Here is a 22488-nt window from a genome sequence, read left to right as displayed (position 1 = left end):
ACGGAAATACTATTCAAATGTTAACCTGGCGTTACAGCAATAAAATAACATTCCATAAAATGTGAAAATTAAATGTCAAATTTGAATTAGACAGTCATTTGCATCCCGTGCAGGTAGTTAGTCATCCAGAGATGGTTCAATGATAAGGTTTATAATAATAAACATGAATATCTGAGTAAAATGCAGAAAATCAAAAAGGGTTGTGTTAATATCAGTTTATTATCTTTTGTTTAAAGCTCCCCATTTCCATCCCAATACATGTGTTCGTTTCGTCCCTAAGCTCTGAATGCTCGATTTGGAATAATCAAAACAACCGAAGCTGCGCATCTCACGACCTCATTCTGCCTCTGCAAAGTCGACACTGACGAGTCGTCGTCCGCCGACACTGCCGCATTTTCTCCTCTCACACGAACGAGCAGGTTACCAGTCTCTTGTTTAGATAAGAAGTCTTTACGCATGCATGCACCGAGATTACAACCAAAACCTTTACGCAAGGAATTGTCTTGAGCTGGTGTTTCTGAGTTAAAACCAACAACGGTGATTATATTTTCCCCTTCCAATTGAGATGAGTCCTTTTCGGCCTGTGGGGAGGAGATTTGGACAGGTCACGTGAGGCGGGGAGAGGACCTTTCGGGCCCCGGCGGCGCCTGCCGACAGGCTGCTCCGATCACCGCCGCCGGCTCAGAAGCGAGCGGTTGCACCGACCGAGCCGGCAGCTCAGTCGAGGCCCCGGCCTGGCCCTCTCCTGTCCGCATGTCCGTCTTTTCAGTGTCCTTCTCTCCCTGTGCTTTCTGTGTGTAGTCCTGAATTGAAATAAAACACTAAAAAATAAATAAATAAACAACCTTTACATTCTAGCGGCCAATTGTACAAAATCGGAGGAGGAGGTCAGAGTTCACGTGAGTCGACATTGCTTTATATATATTTATATACTGTGTATACACGACTCCCAAAAAGTTAGGAATATTCCGATTTGGGGTGAAACCTAAAATGCACGAGAAGCTTTCCAGGTCAACCTAACGTGAGTCTACCAATATACAGTATTTCCTGTTTCAATTAGAATCGAGACCGAGACGACGACACAGTTGATCAAGTGTCACCTCAGTTTAGAATTTCATCAGCGGGTTGCAACAGAGAGACTGGAAGAGTCACAGAAAGGCATAGACATGGACGTCCTTGGAAATTTTCACGGATCAAAGGGCTGATTTGAGTTGGGCTGTAAATTGAAATTTCACCCAAAAACCCAATATCCTCTAACGTTTTGGGAGTAGTGTATGTATGTATCCTTTTTTTCTATTTTCTGTCAGGTTTCATTTGGACAGACATGACGCAAACGTCGTTTGACAGCTTAGGCTTGTCGGTTTTTGGAAGCATCTTGCCCATGGAGCGTCGCTAAGTTTTTCTGTGCCTGACTGCAGTTCAGCGCCGGCTTGAGTCTGCTTTGTGGCCTTCGCACCGCTCCTCGTACAATTTACCGCTACCCACGGCAAGTCTCTCAAAACACGATGACGACACAGAACTCTTAAGAGTCGGCATTCGCGCGCGCAAAAAAAAAAAAAAAAGCCAGGTCAAGTCTATTGGGACGGCTGTAGCGGAACTTAGCATCAACACAAGTGATAAAAAGCGAAAGTGAGAAATCTTCAGGTTGTTCGAAGGCTTCAGGCGGAGGTTTACGATGTTCGGCGACTTGACGTCGGAGCCTAAGCTACCAAACGCCGATGGCCTCGCGTCTGTCCGAATGATCGCTAAAACAAAATAGAAAATGTATATATATATATATATATATATATATAATTCCACAACAGGTTGCTGTAGTGTCTTTTGATTATTGTCTTTTAAAAAAAAAAAAAAAAGTGTCATCATAACTAGACTTCACTGTTCAACGCACATACATAAATCATTAACAATTATCAATAATCCCTTATTAATAATCATTAATACCTCAAACACAAACTGCACCTGACAGTATTTTTTTTGTTTTTCTCTTTTTTACAGCTTTGAACATGATACAAGGACAGCTACAATCAGGATTGCCTATACTCATATTGACAACTCTAGAAAATGCATTTGGAGTCGTTGGCTCTAAAATCTTGAATTCAACACTCATTTGAATACAGCACTGTATATCAAAAATTACTGGTCGGCATCTGCCTAACTCTATAAAACCGGTGTTTCGCTTATAATATTCCACATAAATATGTACAATAAAGATAAAAAATGTGGCGCGGTGAGACGGGTACGTTACATTTCAAATATGTTTGGTGATGCTTACGAAAGTCTTTGCACAACGAGTTCATGCATTGAAGTGACGCCTTTAGACACTTACACGTTAAGATACTCAATATGTCATGGATGCCTGAATTATTAATATCGTTTTCCTTCTTTGTACACATCCATACACTGGTTTCTCCTCTTTACAAACATTCAATTGTGGTCATCAAATGCACATTTTGATGACATGACATCCCTTTAAGAAACCCTTAAAGGCATTGGTGACGCTCCAAGCAACATCATTTTTTTTCACTCCCTACATTTAATACAAAAAATGAACAAAACATTAAATAAGAGTTTTTTTTTTTTTTTCTTTTTTTTTTTTTTTTTTAAGTGATTCCTCTTTTGTTTTCTTCTTTCCCAGAGGTTGGATTAGCAGTGCTTATATATCTGGACACTAGATACAAGTACAGTGCGTACAACGAAACAATAACCAAGTGGCTCGTTTCCTTCTCCGCTGTCTTCTCTGTTTCTCCATTCCAGCTTAGAACATCATTGAAGAAGACACAGCTGCCGAATCTGCAGCTCTTATAGGGAAGAGAGAGAGAGAGAGAGAGAGAGAGAGAAAGAGAGAGAGAGAAAGTCTCCTAGAAAGTATAAAAACACGTTGAACACTATTTTGTTTGTCGTGGTGGTATTACATTCCTCTCTCCTCTCTCCCACCCTGAGCGGACAAAGGAAGCGGGACGCAGCTCAGTAAGGGGGGGGGGGCTTGCCTCGCGTGTCCACGGAAGTCCAGGCAAGTTGACATTGGCATTGAGACGCAGCCTGCGATAGCTACGGTCCTAAATCGGGCAAAGACGGTGATTCTCAAACCGGGGTCCGGGAACCCCGGGGGAGCCGCAAAATAATGACTAATAATAAATGATCATGTCGTAGATCGGCACAAAAACAAACAAATAAACCTCCCTACTTTACTTTGGGTCGATTAAAAGCGCCTGATATGATTGCGACATACAGTGGTGCCTTGACTTGCGAGTTTAATTCATTCCATAACTACCCTCATCATCGAACATTTTTCCCCATTGAAAGGAATGGAAATGACATTATTCCGTTCCAGTGCCACATTGCGCGTCTCCTGATGCGCACCTTGGCCACCAGGGGGTAGTACAATAGACACAGGCACAAACGAAGAAGAGTTTCACAACCGACTCAGTAAGTTGCAGTAATATTAGTCGTTTTCACAGAGGATAAAGAATATATGTCTGCTATGTGGCCGTTTGGAATACACATGGTGTAATTCTCTAATTGTTCACCCTTTGCTAAAATGCTGTTTGTTGTGAAGTTAGTCAAGTTGCGCTCGCGGCCACCATCTAGCACTTGTATCTCAAATGTTGCTCTCAAGTCAAAGCAAGAAAAGTCAAGGTCCCACCGTTTTATCACATAAATCTGACATCGCTGCTTGAATACGGTGTGGGAGTAAAGTACTACCTTTACAGAATGAGACATTTTATTTGAGAAAACAGTCCAATTCTTTTAGAGAATTAAGAAAAACTCACCTATTTGCTGTTTTTGTACTCATGCCAAAGCCATGTCTAATACAAAAATATTGCTTTGGCACCATCTTGAGCCCAGGAAATTGCTTGAAGTGAGGGGAGGCGCTTCATTTAGTCAGGCCATAGCCTTGTCCAATAGGAAAAAAAAGTGCTTTGCTGCCATCTTGTGGTATCTATTGGAAATTACAAACTTTTTGGGGTGGGCATCAATTACTCGTGGAGTTTCGGTATATACAGCTCTGTTAAAAATTACAAGCAAAACTAGCAAAATGATCACTTTCTATGATTGTGCCATTAATTAGTATTTGTAACACTGCAACATTATACAGTTTGAAGATTAGCACTGCGCTTAAATATGGGAACACACACACACACACACACACACACACAAACTGTACTTGAATGATTCAATTAAAATGTATTTCAGATCATACTTAAATGAAAACTATACATTAATCTATAAAAACCAACAGTTCTTAAATATTTAATGTAAATGTATCAAAATCAAAAGTTAAATACAAGTAAATTGTACTTAGGCAGTGATTCTTTTAGGTGCCACTAGAGGGTATCCGTGTCCCACTTTGAGAATCACTCATTCAGAGAATTTATTTGCAATAAATGAAAAATGGTAAAAATACCCAAAAAGGTCCAATTGCATTTTTGGCCTCTTAATTTTTCCCCAGAGCTGTGTATAGCACTGTATATGTTCTCTATATCGAACGTGTCATTTTTTCCACAACAGTACTTACGTTTAAATGGCGCTCGGAAAATATTCTCCCTCCTAAGGTGTCCCTGGACCCAAAAGATTTGAGAACCCTCGGCCTAGGAGTAGGAGAGGTGCGAGCCGTTGGAGATGTGCGAGGTGACCGAAGTGCTCCGGCTCAGGACGCCGTCGGGGCCGACGGCCGCCCCGGGCCCCCCGCCGGACGCCGTCCTCCTCAGAGGCTGGGGGCTGTTTCTCAGAGCCATCAGGCTGGGGGCGGCGCGAATGCCCCCGTAGACGCCCCCCTGCGAGGACGAGGAGGAAGACGAGGACGACGACGGGCCGGAGACGGACGGAGGGGCCGGCGGCGGCGGAGGTAGCATGGCGAGGGACTGAGAGGAGGAGCGCGAGGGCAGGTGATGGGAGAAGGGCAAGGGCAGAGGGTGGACCAGATCTCCGCCGGGTCCTCGCACTCCGGGCCAGTCCCTCTCCTTCCCCCGTTCCCGGTCCCTATCCCGCTCTCGTTCTCGGTACAACTGCGGCGTGCTCTGGTGGTGGTAGTGCTGGGGCAGGTGGTGGCGCTGGTGGTGGGAGGAAGACGAGGAGGAGGACGACGAAGAGGAGGAGTGGGACGAGTGGTGCGCCTCCCTCCCCCCGTCCCTCGCCATCGCCAGCGCCATAGCCAAGTGTGAGGACGACGAGTCACCCCTTCGCTCCACTCTTTCTCCCCCTCCTCCGCCGCTGTTGTGGCTGCGTCGCGAGGGTTGAGGCGGGGGTGCGCTCTGGGGGTGCACCCCGTGGCTCCAGTGGCTGGTGGAGCGGGGAGCCGGAGGCGGCGCGTTGGGGTAACCCTGCTTGGAGTAGGCGTCGCCCGGGAGGCCCGTGAGGGATATGCCGGCGAAACCCAGACGTAAACTCTCGGAGTCGAAGGACTCGATCTCGCCGGCCTGACGCTCCAGGAGAGCGCGGATGCGCTCGGAACGCTCGTTCTGGAGCGACAGCATCTCCTCCTCGATCTGGGGGGGCGACGAGAGGACAGCATCATGTCGGCGCAAGTCACATATGTGCAGGTCCTAAGTTTCAGGTGTTAACTTGCAAGTCCCAAGTTACAGTTGATTGGCAAATTATCGCCCGGGACCATTAAAAAAAAATACGTCGCATATTTACTATGCCGTCTGAACACATCGCCACCCATCCATATCAAAGTCTGTGCAGACGCTGACCCCCCCCGACCAGACAAAAAGCCTCTAATGCTCCACAAAAGCAAACGGCTGCGGTGACATCAACTTCCCAAAATCTTTTTCAAAGATCTCAGACCCATGAGTGATGCAATCAATAATAAAAAAAAGATGAGCGGACGAAGCAGTTTAATGAATCTGCGGGCAAACTGACCTACACGGCTTCCTTCTGCACTGAAGCATTACAGCGATCCATTTTTAACAATAACTCAAATGCATCTAACCTAACTATTTTCACTCGTTATGGTCTAAAAAAACATCCGGACCTTCAATCTTGAGGCAACAAAATGCCGCACGGCTCCCGCAGAGTGAGGGAAGAGGCGGGGTTTTATAACACTTCTTAGACAGTCGCTCTGCCTTAGTCGACAGACGTATAAAAGTTTGTTTACTAGTGGCGCCATCGGGGCCGCGGCCACCCGGAAGCACGAGTGACGTCGTGGTGAAGTGTGGATAGAAATGACGGTTCTGACCCTCTGCTCCAGCAGCGCGCGGCGGATGGAGACCCTCTGCTCCAGGTCCTTGACCTCCCTCTCGTGCTGCGTGTCCGTGTGGATCTTGATCTTGCTCTGGTAGGCGTTGAGCAGCTCCAGCTCCTGCTGCAGTTGCATGCGCAGCACCTTGTATTCGGCTTCCTGCGTCTCGTCCAGTCGCAGCTACGGGGAAGACAAAAAGGGGCGCGGCGATGAGGAAATGTGCAAAGCAAGTCGACACATTTGGCCCATTTTTTTGGTTCATTTCAATGGACATTGTGCTGCTCCTTCTGGTGTGTGCCTTGGCCACATGGTGGCATTATTGTGCAGACGTACTGATAAACATGTAGCCGGTCAAAAGTCCGCAGAAAGCTGCAGTGATATAAATTAGTTTTCACAGAGGATGAAGAATATATGCCTTTGAGTATTGCTATATTATCTCTCTACATATGTGCCACCACTGTTTGTGTTCAATTATCCATTGCTTAAAGTCTTAAAACCGCTAGTTCCGTTAGCCCGTCTATGGCGTTTTACACTGTGCGTTAGCGTAAGCTAGTGGGGGTATTACTAAGGCCAAGTTGTGTGGTTGTTTTGAATGCACAAATTCTAATTGCCTTTGTTTTTATATTGAGTTTAGTAAACTTCAACTGGGAGTGGCAATAAACATCTTGAAGCGGCTTTTTTTTTTTTTTCTTTTTCTTTCTGTGCTAGCCTTACTCACAGCCTGCGTGGACAGCATGTCGTTGATGGAGTGGTCGTACTGCTCGGCCAGGATGGCCAGTTTGCGGGTCTGCTCATCCTTCAGGCGCTTCAGCACGGCCTTGTGGTCCGACTTGGGCGTGTTCTCCAGAAGGTGGTTCCGCAGGGCCTTGTACTGGCGGGTTTGGATCTTGCACGTGTCCTGGAACTGACGCTTTATCTGCAGCTCTTTAGACTGCGGCATAGAGGGAAGAGGAGAGAGGGAGAGATCGAGGTCTAGCATGCATCAGTGAACATGTGGATGGGCGCGAGATCGCACATTTTTCTGTTAAACATGATTTTGGGGGTGTTTAAATATGTTAAAGATGCCTAAAAAAGTGTGTTTTAATAAGTTTCAGAATGTGGGGGCTCCCTCTAGTAGTATTCCAAAGAATCACTACACAAGTACAGTCCAGTTGTGTTTAACTTTTTAGTATATTTGCATTTAATCTTACATAATTGTTTTTTTTTCCCCTGAGCAATACATTTTAATTACTAATTTTTACATAATTTCTATGCATTTTCTGCTTGCAGTTTTTGTGTGTTGAATTTGTGTACAGTGACTACAGGGGGTGGGAAGGGTATTTTAGGGTTTCAACTATAATCAATGGCTTATTTTCTATGGATTTTATGATGACAAATTTTTTTTGCAATAAATTATAATAATAATACATTTAGGATGTGTTTTTAAAAAAAAGTGTTTTCTGCATGTACAATGGGTATTTTTATTTTTTTTTTTTTTCAACGTGTGGTGTACACAAATAATCACTGAATTAAATGTGCGTAATGTTACAGTGGTTGAAGATTCATTTTTATCCAGCACAGGAAATTTGTTTAGCACAGTTTCAGTCGTATTTAACTTTCAAATAAAGTACAGTTTATCTTCCTATATTTAAGTGTTAATGCTCTCACAGTGCATAATGTGTTGGTCATGATGGTGGTACTTGAAGAGCTACTATATGTATTTTTTTAGAGGGTACTTTATCTTCAACTTTATGAATTCACCAAATATTTAATAAACTATTGAAAATGCTCAATATGTATTAACCAATTAAAAGGTATTTGATGTGGTAGAATTAATTTAAAATAAATCCTAATCTACCAATTTCTGGAAAAAACAGCTAAATCAATGCCACAAATATGACAGGACGTAATGTAAATGCTTTGTGGGCCGTATTAAACAACGGATATGATTTTATTTTTATTTTAAATCAAACAAATTCTGAAATAGGTGGATCTTTGTCACCCTCCCTCCCAAAAAAAAAAACAAACAGAAAAATGGTCACTACAAAAACCATTAAACAAAGGTCTGGGTTTGTTAAATATATGAAGGTCCTCGACACAACAACAAAAGTGACCACAATGACACAATGTTTGAATTAGGGGGAAAGAACATAAACAACAACAAAGGAGACTTAAATCATAAAAACAAACAAGACAATGAGTTCAACATAGCTGAATTTATTTTGGTGTCAAGAAAAATATGAAGGCTTTTTTTAATGCTCATAAGCAACACAGCCAAACGTGAATAAAAAGAACAAGAGGCTGCCAAACAACGCAGTACTGGTCTGTAAAGAAATACTGCTTAAATTAGGTATAAAAGTCGAGGTGATGTGTCAACACAACACAATACAAACATGTAAACATACACGGAGGAACAGGGGACAACTTGTCGTCAAACACAAATGAAAATCAATGGCAAATAAATTAGTCAAATTAAATATGATGCAAAATGTGTCATTTATAAAAAAAAAAAAAAAAAAAAAAAACCACAAAGCTGAAACTGTTTTACCCTGAAGGAGTTTTGCTTTTTGTCTAACTTTTACATCCCAAACGAATGAGATGTCCTCGCCAACGTGCATCACATTTGAACTTCTTTAGAAATGCACCCTATTGCACTGTAGACACGAAATTATGCATTTTAGCCTTCATTTAAATTACAGTGAACCCCCACATATTCGCTGTTCGGAATTTGCGAATTTGCTTATTCGGGGTGGGGACCTCAGTCATTTGCTGAAAAACGCAATCTGGCGCCATCTTTATGCCAAGGAATTGTTGACGTGGGTTGAGGAGATTCAGTCGCTTTCTCCCACGGATAGCAACGCTTCCTGTATTGTTTTTTTTTTTGGGGTCCGACTTATTGGACGTTTGGTATTACTCTTTGCAAATATGACACTAAATCACTTTCACTTCAGACTTCATCTAATTTCACATTTTCAGTCTTTGGACGCAATCTTCAATGTAAAAGATTGCGCGTATGGCTTCACATAAAAAAATAAAATAATAATAATACAATAGTTGAAATACATAACTGACTCTTTCCACTCCTCATTTAAATACCTTCATAGAATATGATAAGGCATTTGTGCAAATATTTATTCAAAGGCACTCAACGGCTTCATGTGACTATTAATAAAAATGTATCTAAATGTTTACATGGTAAAAAGTGAAAAGAATATCGCATGAACGCCAATAAAAATTTAATTTGGACTCAAATAGTATCCGATATCTGGATATTTATGTTGCACACTAGATTGGACTGTGTTATTTATTGCACATTGTTACTGACCCATGAAGCGAAAATTTGGCGATTAGGACAAAGTTAGGACACGTCGGTTGTCCGCACTTAACACCGTCATATTTGCTCAACACTAAACATAAGAAAAATTGCACAGACATGGTTAAAAAAAAAAAAACAACAACTTGAAATTGTCTTACAAATTAAGAGCAAAGCATGAACGTGAGAAACTTTTACAAAAAGCAAAATAATGAAATGTCAAAAGCTTGATTAGGGTTTGGTAAAGTAAGTGTCTGCAACAGCCCACAACGCGGCAGCCAATGAGGGAGACGCTGGGAGGGGCACATATTGGAACATAACCCGGCTACCATTCCTTCTTTCCATTTTTCAATCGGCAAAGAAAAGTCTAAACATGGAGCAGTTCGTTTTTTAAACCCCCCCCCCCCCTCCCCAGGTGTAACGCATCAACCCGATACAAATAATAGAATCTGTCTGATGGTCGTTACTAAAACTAGATCATGACCAATTACATATTAATCAAATTCAGTCCTGAGGAACTGTTTTACAGTTCAAAGTTTGGATCTGAGGCTAAAATAGATTCATCTAGCCATGTTTTTTTTTTTGTAATTCACAGAATAATTCACCTACTCGTGGTGTTCGGTGTTTTTTTTATAACACTACAATGCCACAAGATGGCAGCAAGGCCCTGGGTAATAGGAAAATAGTAATTGGGGTCATGGAAGTATGTCAGGGAGGAGCAAAATTTAGCCTGGGTTGTTAGCAGAAGTCAGATCTTATTCACATTTTTTTTGGCTGCTGTAATCAAATCATCTGCTCAATATTTATTTTTAAGGGCAATGTTGGAAGATGAATTTGAAATGATATTACAGGGGTATCCACTGTTTTAGCATGTTAAGTAAATTAATGGCAGGGACCTTATCCCCTTTTCAAAATGTATGGAAAAACAAGTTTTTTTTCATATTTTGTGCTGGATTAAAAAAAAAAAAAAAAGTCACTTTTGAACTCATAATTGTCAATTGAAACTGGAAGGAAGGATATCTGTATATCACACACAGACACGCATCTGACTACGCCCACTTTTCTTTCCTTCTGCTTCTCATCGCCACGGCCGAACCTTCGCCCTGACAAACCTTCCCGACGACGTTCTCCTCAGGGCGCACTCCCACCGGGTGTCGTCGCGGAGCACCCTCTCTCTCTCCTCCCTACGCCGCCGTTCCCTCTCCCGCCTCACTCTCTCCCTCAGCCTGGCCTCCCTCACTTCACGGGGGAGAAGTCGGGGCAGCCGACTGGGCCGTTTCTTCTTCAAAAGCCCCGCCCGCCTCAAACAGAGATGAAAGCCCAATGGAAGCTTTTGGATCAGCTTCCCAGCCAGATTTAGCACGAGCGAGTTCGCCAGGTCGGCGAGCACGCCTAGGGGCCGCCGGATGAATTGCCTCACCCACAGGACGGCCCGCGCCAGACCGGAAGGGCGCCCGCTACGAGCTTGCTGATTTAAGGGGAGACTTTTGAGGGGGACTGGGATTTTGGAGCAGCGCACCCCCCAGTTGCGCCCCGCTTTGGGGAACATCTCGTAGAGGCTCCGCTCGGCCACGCCGCCCAGAAGCGACTGGCACACGGCGAAGAGCGGCCGCGGAAGGCGGAAAAGGACGCGCATGCACAGCCGGTTGACTTTGCGCGGCGCGCGCCGTAGAAAGCGGCGGGCCGGCCGCACCACCAGCACCACCAGCAGGTACAGCGACAGGAAGAGAGACGGCGAGCTAAGGAAGGAAGCGGACACTAAAATCATGGGGACGTAGTACGTCCCCAGGCTGAGGGACAGCCCCAAAGCTAAGAGGCCGCTGGCCCACAGGCTGACCGACAGATACGACGAGAAGGAGAGCGCGAGGCAGGAGCGCAGGAGGAGGTACGAGAAGAAATGAGCCAGCAGGGCCAGTTCGGCGGAAAGGAGGAGCGACCCGAGCGAGGGCGGCGGAGGCGAGCGGCGCAGAGACAAAAGGAAGACGCACAGGAGGAGCAGCGTGAGGTTGGAGGGCCGGGCGGCGGCCCACAGCGACAGGAGGAGGCACGCAGAGTGCGAGAAGAGCCACGGGAGCGGGGACGGCGGCGGGGGGGGCGCTCTGGGGACGGCCTCAAGCTCTTCGGGCACGTCGGGGAAGTAAAACTCGGACAAGTCGTCCGGCTCGTGCTCGCGGACGCGCCTCTTTTCCGGGGACTGCGAGGAGATGAGTTCGGAAGGGCAGCCGTCGGCCACGCCTCGGCCCTCCTCCTCTTCCTCCTCCTCGTCTTCCCACCGAACGCCTTCCACCTCCCTCACTTCTTCCCAGCCTTCTCGCTCATCAGACTCTCTCCTCTTTAGCTTCGTGTCATGTTCATCATCTACATATTGCTCATACGCACTCGAAACTTCACTCCCCTCTCTAAATTCTGCACCGCTGTCCTCGTTTTCCCAGCCCTCTTTCCTGTTTGACTTTGTGTCATCATCAAGTACATACTTGTCGCCCTGCTCATCCTCGCCCCTGCTAGAACGTTCATCCTCCTCTCTAAATTCCCCACCGGTTTCCCACTGAACCCGTTCTAGCTCCCTGACCTCGTCCCAACCTCCTCTTGTGTTTGGCTTCATGACATCATCATCATGTACACATTTGGCGGCCCGGTTATCCTGATCTCTCATTTCTGCTCCGTTCGTCTCTTTGGTGTCATCTAGGTTTTCCAACTGCACAGAGCTCAAACCATCGCAGCCGCCACTCAAGTTCTCCATCTGAACTCCTTCTACCTCCCAAGCCTCTCTGCTGTTTGACTTCATGTCATCACCATGTACATATTCGGTGCCTCGGTCATCCTTCTCTCTCGTCGCTATATTTTCTACCGAGCCCTCGCTCAGGCCCTCTGTAGTCTGGCTCCGGTCGTCACTCACTTTCAGGCTCTTTGGCTGCTGTCGGACCTCCACGGCGTGCTTTTGACGCAGCTCCTGCTCGCGCCGCTTGTTGTACTCCATCTGGTTGGTGAGCTCCGTCTGGTGCTGGGTGCGGATCAGCTCGGCCCGGGTGCGCTGCACCAGACTCAGCTGGCGGAACTCCAGCTCCTGCGTGGACTCGTGGTGGCGCAGGAGCATGGCGCACTCCAGGTCCTTCAGCGTCTGCTTCTTGTTCAGGTCCTAGTGGAGAACGACAAAAAAAATTACGGACCAGGGCTCATTTTTCAAATGTTTCAAGGTCTTTGAGGTCGATTATCAAATGTCGAATGAATAAATTACGTTACATTAGCCTTTCTTTTTACTGATTATTGTTATCGGCGCCTATATTCGTCATTTTGATGCTTATCGGCATTGGCATTTAAAAAGAAATGAATCCAACGGCTGATAAGAATTCGATATAAATATCGATTATCGGCTTCCTTGACTGCTAATAATCGGTATCAGTCCTGAAAAAACATATGGCTCCAAGTCTATTTACGATACAAGTCCACTTCAAGCTCACTCCAGGTTACCTCTCGGAGCAGATCCTGCTCCAGGTTCTGGCGCGCCAGCAGCATCTTCCTCTTGTACTGGCGACTGTGGAGCTCATAATACTGCCTCTGCCTCCTCAGCAGGCCCGACTCCTCCTCGGCCTGGAGCTGCTGCAGACACTCCTTCTGGTGCACCAGCCACTCCTGCTTCTCCCTCTTAGGCGTAGACTGGTTCTCGTTCAGCTCCTTCAGTGACAGAAGCATGAAGAGAAAAATCTGAAGCTTTCTTTTCCAAAGCCTTTTGGGGTTTGTAAATAATAGGCACCAGGTTACATCATAGTGGCAGAAAGCAAATTACAAAAACGTGTGCCGGCAGATAGAGCCCAAAAGGTTTGATGCGGTACAAGATGCTAAGACATGGACTGCACCTCTTTGAGTTGCTCCTTGCGTTGTCGATACTGTCGTTTCTGAGAGTCCAGCAGAGTTGTCAACTCCTTCTTTTGCTGGCCGAGTATATGTTGCTGGAACTTCTTTTCCTCAGTCAGGACCGCCTTGGTCTGAGGAGAAAGAAGAAGAAAAAACACCTCTTTCAATTTAAATCACTTCTGCTCGAGTGTTTAGTCTGAGCATTCCTGCACAGACATAATAACTCAGATTTACCAGGCAAAGAATATAAAACAAGTAAATAATAATAGCTCTCGTTTATTACTTGGCCCCCAGCTCACCTCCTTTTCCATGATAGCCGAGTGCTTCTTGCACAACTTTTCACCCTCCATCGAGAAGCTGTTCCTCTGGTTCTCCAATTCCTTGTCCAGTCTCAGCTGGTGCTCGTCCATCTCCGCCTTCAGCTTGTTCTCAAGACCCATCAACTGTTTCTGGTGCTGCCGGCGCATACGCTTGTACCTGCACGGACCAAACGTAATAGTTAGAGAAAAGACCAGAAACTCTAAGCCAGGTAGAGAGTTATATTCTGATTCCTTTCTTTGGACTTTCAGGTTTTCGTTCAACTTCGCCATCGGAGCCCAAGTGCTGTATTTCCATATGGCCGCTTTACCCAGACATCTGCTCCCTCAGGGCCGATCCCTGCTCATGTTCTTGGATCTGGCGAGTGACGAGCGAGGCGGTCCTGATGGTGGCGAAATGGTCACGGCCTCGACGGCGCCTCCCTCCTCCTCCGCCCCCTCCTCCTGCTCCACCTCCACCAGCGGATGAAGCATCTCGTTGCAAGTCCACTTCAGGCTGGTAGGGGTCATCGTAGATGTTATCATGGCTCTACAGAGGATGACGGCGATTGACAAGTCAAGTTACGCTTCCATAGAAAGTGATTGAAACTCTGCACGCCGAGGATAAACACGGCCCGGGCTGACCAGGGGCTTGTGCAGGACAGAGCTGTTGGAGGTGACTGTGTGCTCGCCCTCCTGCATCATGGCCATCTCGCCGCTGTCGTCCGAGCCGTCCGCCAGGCTGTTGACGGAGCTGCTTTGGGAGCTGGCGCTGATGGACATGGACGGCAGCGAGTGGGAGCTTTCCATGCTGTTGACGGTGCCCGTGCGCAGCATGTACTGCTCCACGTCCTGAAACGATGCAGTCAATAAGTGTTGATGAAGGAAAACTGACGACTGCTTTTTCAAATCAATGGCAACAAAGCCTTTCGTATGGTAGGGAAGTGGTCTGAAGTGGATAATCTACATTGACGCGGCTGCTACAAAGACAGGATGGACCAAACAAATGTAGTTCACAATTGCGGATGCTTTGGTTCCTCTTTTGAAAGTAGCAAACTATTATACAGTGAACCTCCACTGTATCGCGTTTTATCAATCACGCTCCCGCTATATTGAAGATTTTTTAAGCAGTATATATATATTTTTTTGAAGGCTTTTTAGTCCAAAATGAGAGTTACATGCCTTCAGTGTAGTATCACGATGTGCTCCAAAATGCCAGGCAGCACTGAGCTACAATGGAAAACACCCCCCCCCCCCGCGATAAATGGGCTTCACTGTATCGTGTATTTATTTCGTTGACTGTGACACCTCGAACTGTCGCATGCCCCCGGTTACCTCTTCCTCGTCAGCCCCTTCGGGCGCAGGCCCATTGTGGGCCTCGTGGAAAAGGATTTTCTTCATCTTCCTGTACTGCAGGTTGTCAAGCTCACGGACAGCATCCTTGGTGCGGGCAATGAGGTCCATCACGCTGGTCATGGGACGCTCTCTGCATAGGAAATGGTGCTGGAGGGGTTAAAGCAAACGGAGAGGTTGGAACAGAACACAAAGTGGTAGCTGAATGAGCTTTTGCGTGGACATGCACCTTGAGCAGCACATCAGAGGTAGGTCTGTCCTGCGCAATCTTCTGCAAGCACGAGTCCACAAAATTGCGGAAATAATCGGACCTAAAAGACAAGGTTGGTATTTGAAGGAGACAATCATTTATCTCGACATGCTTCAAAATGGAATACTGGGTTGTCATGGCCTCTTTTTCTTTTTGCAATGAGCAGAAATTATAAAAGCGTTGTTGCAAGCGTTTCTGACACTGACATTAAAATCAAAAATCTAAAGCCACCAATCAGGTGGCTCTCCCGTCACTCACCAGTGATTCGACTGCAACACGGGGCTCTCATTCTGTGCGATGTGGTACAAGGCACTCATAGCATTCATGTTGAACAGAGGAGGCTTCCTTTCCGCTAGATGGGGACAAAGCACAACGCAATGACACACAAAGGGGAAAGAAAGACAATCGGGGTTGCCTGCACTTTTCAACCAATGTGTGACCGTCTCTTACCCAGCTCTATGCACGTAATGCCAAGTGACCACACATCCACCTTTCCATCGTATTGACCCTCGTCCATGGCCAGAATTACCTCGGGTGCCATCCTTCGTGGAGAGGGGGGAGACAAACAAAAAACATTTGACCACTTGCTGCTTTGCCGACAGACATTCATTGTCACAGTATGATCACGTGCTTCATTGGTCACAAGAGGCCATCCACCATCTATGACGTCCTACCAGTAAGGTGTTCCCACAAAAGAGTTGGCCGGGGCGACGATGGAGGCAGAACCAAAGTCACCCAGCTTGACCTGACCAGGCTCCGTGAGCAAGATGTTTCCTGCTTTCACATCCCTGTGAGGGACAGTTAGGAAAAAAATGACAGATCAGCATAACAGTCAAGGTTTGATGACAACAAAACACACACACACACACAAAGTGTTGTCACACTGAAATGTGTACAGATAATGCAGCATACCTATGAATCATGTTGTGCGAGTGAAGATAGACCAGTCCCTGCAGTGCACCATGGGTAATAGCAGCTATTTCCACTTCCTGGAGGGGCTTCTTGTGGACTAAGTGAAGAGATGTCAAAGGATATCAAGCTTTTGAGTACAAATATGACAAATGGTTAAACCAAGTTAGTGACTTGTAACCTTTGGCGTCACACTTCTGACACGACAGCTGTTTCCTTCTTACCTTCCAACAGGTCAGAAGCTGAGCCCAAGCAGTACTCCATCACCAGCTGCCAGAGAGACACAATCAGTGTGTGAGTGCATGATGCCATTTTTGGCTCCTGAAGAGCACCATTAACAACTTTTCACACTTGACCGCAACAGAGATTTTCCATCTACACTTTTGAATGACGATTTGCACTGATAATTTCAAGGTCAAATTGGCGGGAGCAGACAAACGGGCGCTCACCCATGCCGTGTGCTCCCTCAGGTAGCAGCCATGGTACTCGACCGTGTTGGGGTGCCGCAGTTTCTGGAGGAACTTCACCTCCTTGATGATATCCTGCCATTTCTGAAATCACAACCGCGATGCGGATGAGCCAGCAAGGCGGACATTTTGAAGTTACTGATGACCGCGACGCTTACCTCATTGGACTGCTTGCCACTGTAGGACATCTTCTTGATGGCCACCACCTCATTGGTGCGGATGTCGTGGGCCTAATGACCAAACGGATGATGACATAATCTAAGGTTTTGCATTCAACACCCTAACTCAAATTCTACATCCAACAATTTCAAGCGAGCACCAGAGCGGCACATGTGACACCACTGCGGTGACTAAACGTTTCGCCATCATTACATCAGACCCTGGAAAAGGAATCGGCTTAATTTAAATCAGATTTTCACCCACGACTCGCTTCTTTGTCATTGTCACTTCTCAGCTTTCATTTAACACTTGTGGTGTTCTCTCAATTTCCGAATATGATCACTGTGCTTTTGTTCTATTCCGTTGCCTTTTATTTTTACCTGGTGACTGAATCCTATTCATGCTCACTTTTTAAAAACTGATTGCATGGATACGGCTTACCCTTCTTTTCAACCTTCCTGTCTGGTGACAAATGTTTATTTGTTGTTGGGTTTTTTTTAAAATTATGGTTACATGTATACATGTGTTTATCTGCCTGTTAACATTAGAGAAAAAAAACAACACAGAAAAACAACTCACAAAGTACACAGCGCCGAAGCTCCCATGTCCGATCTCCCTCAGGTCCGTGAAGAGCTTCTCGGGATCCTCCCTGCAGAAGAGCTCGGCCACCTCCGGGTCCTTCAGGCTCCCGGCCCGCACACTCAAAGGCATGACCAGCGCCTAGAGGGACACAAGTGGTAAGCCCCGTCACGCTTTTGGAGCATTCAGGGAAACAATACGTTCAGGAAACGTAGTCTGTCACATCCAGGATCTTTCAGACATCATACATACGTTCAGGGGTTCGCCTGCGTTAAAAAAAAAAAAAAAAAAAAAAAAAAAAAAAAAAAAAAAAAAAAAAAGGACAGGAAACATGAAAACGGTTACCTGAGCAACCAGGAGGCACTGGATTACAAGGAGTGCATGAGAGCATACACAACACAACATAACATGAAATGCGGTTGACTGTGAAACGGTTAACTGAAATGTATTCAAGTATCAGTTAACAGAGTCCCATTTAATTTGATACACAATGCACTTTTGTTATGTAATATCGAACAGGCTTCCTGTATTTGAATTTAATGGATTAGTAAAATCATACAGTACATGTTACTTCACAGAAAGAATGTTTCTTTGAACCAGTGTGTGGGGGGTGGGGGGGCACAGAGATGAAACAATTCATCGAATAATTAAAGCTATTTAAAACAATACAAAATAGCAATGTATTTATAAGCAGTCCTGATTTTACCAATTGGTAAAATCAGGCTGCTTATAAATACCAAGGAAATGGTAGTTAAATGCTGATTCCATATATATCGCTCAGCTTTATTTGCTGATTCCATATATATCGCTCAGCTCTATTTGCTGATTCCATATATATCGCTCAGCTCTATTTGCATTTAAAGATACACATTAAAAAGTCATTCGTAACAGCCTATCACTTGTACGACAATTTTAAAAAATATAGTTTTTAAAAACGTGTCAACAAAGTAAAGAATCATGGTGACTGGATCACATGAAACAGATGTGCCAACTTTTATGATACAGATGACATAAAATAATAGTGTCGTTGCAAAATTTTGTAATATGATATTTATTAGTGACTGTCCACACAGTTTTATGTTATTATCCAAATGGATCTGTTACAGTTATTTCAGGAAAGTTTGACTGCGTAACAGCACCAAATTATTTCATGCTACAATTCCACGCAAAATTCCTAATCAATTATTATGACCACTGCTATACAGAACCAATGCATTTGGAAATTTTGTTAGACAACTACAAATTCACAGCAGTGCTTTGATATTTTCCTGTGGTACTTGTGTCCTACACTACAGACATAAGTCAAATGTGGTCTATCTTCTAGGGCACAAACGTCTTTCTCCATCTTGCATATTTGTTGTAAAGATAGCGGATTACTGATAACTTCATTTGAGGCAAGCAAAACATGCCAAACTGCTCCCATTATGACGCAGTACAGTTTTACACCACTGCAAACCACAACAACAATTCTATTGTTCGATTTATACCTCTCTGACAACGTTGCGATGGTTATCTATGTTATTAGCACTCAAGATAAAAAAATGTGTCAATTGCTATTGTATTAACTAATATAAGATACACAATAAACATTTAATAGCCCTGGCAGGAAGCCATTGGATTATGACCAAAGTCCAGAGTGGAAATAAAGTACATGGTACATGTCGAATTAAGATGACATACTTGTATATTACGAATGATCACCTAACGACGTGAAATGAACTGACATCAGACCCTGCCGTGTGGGTGCCGTCAATGAGGAAGCTGGTCGTTCTCTTTAAAACGAGACGTTTCAATTTTGCAACCGAGCCGAAAGCGAGCACTCAGCCCGATTGTAGCGGGAAAAAGCTGTTGTTCCAGATAAATGCTGCAAACACACTGGACAGCTCGTACAAAAACACACTCATCATAGCAAGCACCACAATAGGATCAATCTATCTTTGATACTTTTCCTTATTAAGGTCAACAACACAACTTTGCCTTCGGAAGTCCACGAGCTTAATGCTAGCACACAATGCAAAACACCATAGACGGGCTGACGAATAGCACCCGCCTTCGCCATTTTATAACAATTTCAGCTACAGATAGTGGAACTCGCAGGCATATATTCTTTATCCTCTGCAGAAAAACGACTAATATATTACTGCAGCATACTGAGCAGCTGTGCCCATCTCTTTCGTGTAGATCCCTATGTGTGTTATATTGGCCCCTGGTGGCCAAGGCGCACACACCAGAAGCACACGAGTCTTTACATTCAATTAAATTGTGTTAAAGCATGTTTTCATAAAGTATGGTACTTCAGAGTGGCATTTTTCTTATTAAAAAGCATTTTAACATTTTTTGTGCAATATCGTTTTCATGAAGATGACTGGAGACACGAGTTTCGAGCGTTGGTCACATAATGATTTTAACTCAGAAATCAAGGAGTTAATGTATCTCTCTACCAGTGGCAATCTAAACTGGGTGTTATCAATTATGTAAAGGCAATTTTTTTAAATATATAGCCCATGCAAACTCGACACGGGAAGGGAGGAGGCATTAAGTTTACACGACCACATTGTATTACGCAAAAAATATATTGCACCATGTTTTCGTTGCACAGAAAATATTGCACATGACTGACGTTGAAAGTGTTTTTCTCTCTCTTACTTCTTAATAAAGAATTTACATTCAGGGGGTTGGAAAAGTAGGTATACAGTTTTTATGATGAAAAAAAAACCAAGATCCATCGGGTCATTAATTCACAAGCGGAATAACATACAAACTATCCCTAAGTACAATTTCTTATGTGCTCAAATTGCTGACTTTTAGCATTTACACACTCAAGCACACTTTGACACAAAACTTGGATTGTCTCACAAGCAACTTCTTGGCATCAACAGAGCGTGGGTTTTGCCTTCATCTTTGACAACTTGTGCAAATGTGGCAGCAACACAAGACAGTTCAAGTGTTTCACACTCCCTCTTTGACAACTTTCTCATTATAAAACATTTATGGCATGCACACTTCCACAGCTTTAAGATTTCCACTATTATCGTACCACATTTTCTTTAATTTAACATCAATTTCAAGTGGACAAGGTCAAATATAACCAGAAACACAAACGTTGTCGCACTTATACAAGAAATTGGCATTTGTAAGTATTTTCATTTGACAGAATGAAAAAGAATGGTGAAAGAATGAGGTTTCGGGTATTTTCATTGCTATCAAATTTGAAAACGAGCACAAACATTTTTGGGTAAATGAATGTTTGGGTAAATGATAGCTATCGTGTCTTACCGTGGCTTTTGGGATCCACTGTAGCTAGCCAAAGCTAGCTATCCGGCCTGGCTGGAAAAAATGTACCTCTCACTCCCCCTTTTTTTCTCCCCCAGCGCCGCTGCCGCCGTCTACTCAGCGCGAGCGAACTGCATTCTGCCCGTCGACGCCGTTCCTCAAACTCGTCGCCATCCCGACGCTGCCGGTGAATATTGGACGGAAGAATACTGCAGGTGACGACGAGAAGAGCGGCCGCAATCTCTCACAATCGCACGCTAATTAGCGGCGGCGGCGCTAGTTGGCAATTCTAAGTGAAACGAGGAGCCGAAAGGGAGGTCCGCATTGTGGGGAGGGTGTCATAAATCCCCGCGGGGGCGCTCCATGCTCCGCTGGGCGCTGTCAACTCGATTTAGTGGCTTTCTTCCGCCGCTCGCGTTCTCCCCATTTTGCTCGACATTGGTTTTTGTTCGGTATTCGGTGATGGCGGAGGAGCGGAGCAGCGGGGAGGGAGAGGAAAAGGAAAACGGAAGTGTTCTTCTTCGCCGCTTGGGGAAGTTGGGGCCTGGGCTGTGGCAACAGGAACACTGCCCCCGTGAGGTCATCCATGGAAGTACAGTGGTGCCTTGACTTGAGGGTTTCATTGTTCCGTGACCACGTTTGTCACTCGAGACGCTCCAGAGAATCATCTTTCTCCATTGAAATGAATGCAAAGGCCATTAGTCTGTTCCAGCCCACCCAAAAACACCAACAAACATTTTTTTTGTAACGCGTCTTTTAACAATAAAGAATAGCTCTACACAGTATTGTACTTAATAAATAAATCCAGTAATAACATGTTGCAATTGAATGTAAGCAATTAAACAGTTTGTGCATCCTAGCTCCTGTTGCATGTGCGTGCCTCGGCCACCGGGGCGCAGTATAGACTGTGCGCAAGTGTGTAGCGAACACAAGTTTGTTGCACTTGGGTCAGCACAGCGATTAGATTAGAAATTTAAAAATGTAAATTTAAAATGCACATGTATAACACGGACATATTAGTACGCACAAAGGAGATGTCACAAATGCTCCGTACGCTGCAGTAATATGGGAGTCGAATTTTGCAGAGGATGAAGAATATGCAGTGAACCCCCACATATTCGCTTTTAGGCAATCGCGGATTGCAAACCCAAAGGAAAAGAAGAAGAATGTAGTTAAAAAAAAAAAAAAGCTAATATAGCCAGTAATCATAGTAACTGGAACAACTGAATTATTAAAAATGGTGAGGTTAATATTCAGTAGATAGTAATGTATGAAATATAATATTCATCTCGCAAACTATCATTCTACTCAGCCATGTTTCCAAAAATGTGTTGTTTTTCGCACACCGCCCTTGAATGCTGAATCCATAGCAATGAATTCACAATCATCTTTTGCCCACCGCACCCGAGACCTGGAACGACCTCTCAGCTGTACAAGCGTGCTGTGAGCGGGGGTCGCGCAGCCTTGCGGATTACGTCGCTTATGCAACAGATTTATTTATCTGACGACACCGAGCGGAATTGTTGGAGCTCAGCCAGTTAATCAAGACCAGCATGTGGATAAGTGGATATTTCAAAGAAGAAATCATCACTTTTATTCATTTGTTGAGCTCATCCCCCCCCCCCCCCATCGATATTGTAAAACTGATTCTCAAAATACACCAACCGACCATGACAATTTGAACCATCAGTGGGTTATTAAAATCGAGGTCAGGGGTCGAAAAGACTTTGTGGGTTCAGGGAGATATTTGAGTCCACATCGCTTTGCTGCTGCACATAATGGGAAACGCCATAGACAGGCGAATGAATAGCATCTATGTGGCCATTAAGCAGCGGATATTTGAAAGCAAATAGTAGACCAACACATTTAGACTGAAA

At 44.7% G+C, this 22488-nt stretch overlaps 1 protein-coding gene across 4 annotated transcripts; it reads right to left on the bottom strand.

Moving 5' to 3' along the window:
* Window positions 1–120: 120 nt before the first annotated feature.
* Window positions 121–21107, bottom strand: taok2b (TAO kinase 2b). 4 transcript variants are annotated; one of them, XR_009770427.1, is made up of 21 exons: window positions 20615–21107; window positions 17339–17479; window positions 16759–16830; window positions 16583–16684; window positions 16358–16403; window positions 16137–16233; window positions 15899–16012; window positions 15675–15766; window positions 15483–15576; window positions 15204–15285; window positions 14957–15124; window positions 14267–14473; window positions 13954–14171; window positions 13625–13802; window positions 13328–13456; window positions 12942–13145; window positions 12370–12609; window positions 6900–7112; window positions 6179–6361; window positions 3771–5486; window positions 123–2796 (listed from the first exon to the last, which is right to left on the bottom strand). XR_009770427.1 is itself a non-coding variant. In XM_061706638.1 (20 exons), exons 2-20 carry the CDS (start codon window positions 17468–17470, stop codon window positions 4590–4592), a joined length of 3468 nt encoding a protein of 1155 aa, XP_061562622.1. In that variant the 5' UTR covers window positions 17471–17479; window positions 20615–21107; the 3' UTR covers window positions 121–4589. The 4 variants fall into 4 exon arrangements, 2 of the variants coding, with proteins under 2 accessions (XP_061562622.1, XP_061562621.1); XR_009770426.1 differs by having other exon boundaries at window positions 123–3940; window positions 4517–5486; XM_061706638.1 differs by having other exon boundaries at window positions 121–5486.
* Between the last annotated feature and the right edge of the window lie 1381 nt (window positions 21108–22488).

This window comes from Phycodurus eques, chromosome 19 (assembly GCF_024500275.1).
Source record: "Phycodurus eques isolate BA_2022a chromosome 19, UOR_Pequ_1.1, whole genome shotgun sequence".
In the NCBI taxonomy this organism is placed as follows: domain Eukaryota; kingdom Metazoa; phylum Chordata; class Actinopteri; order Syngnathiformes; family Syngnathidae; genus Phycodurus; species Phycodurus eques.
This window is presented reverse-complemented; position numbering and strand designations above follow the sequence as displayed.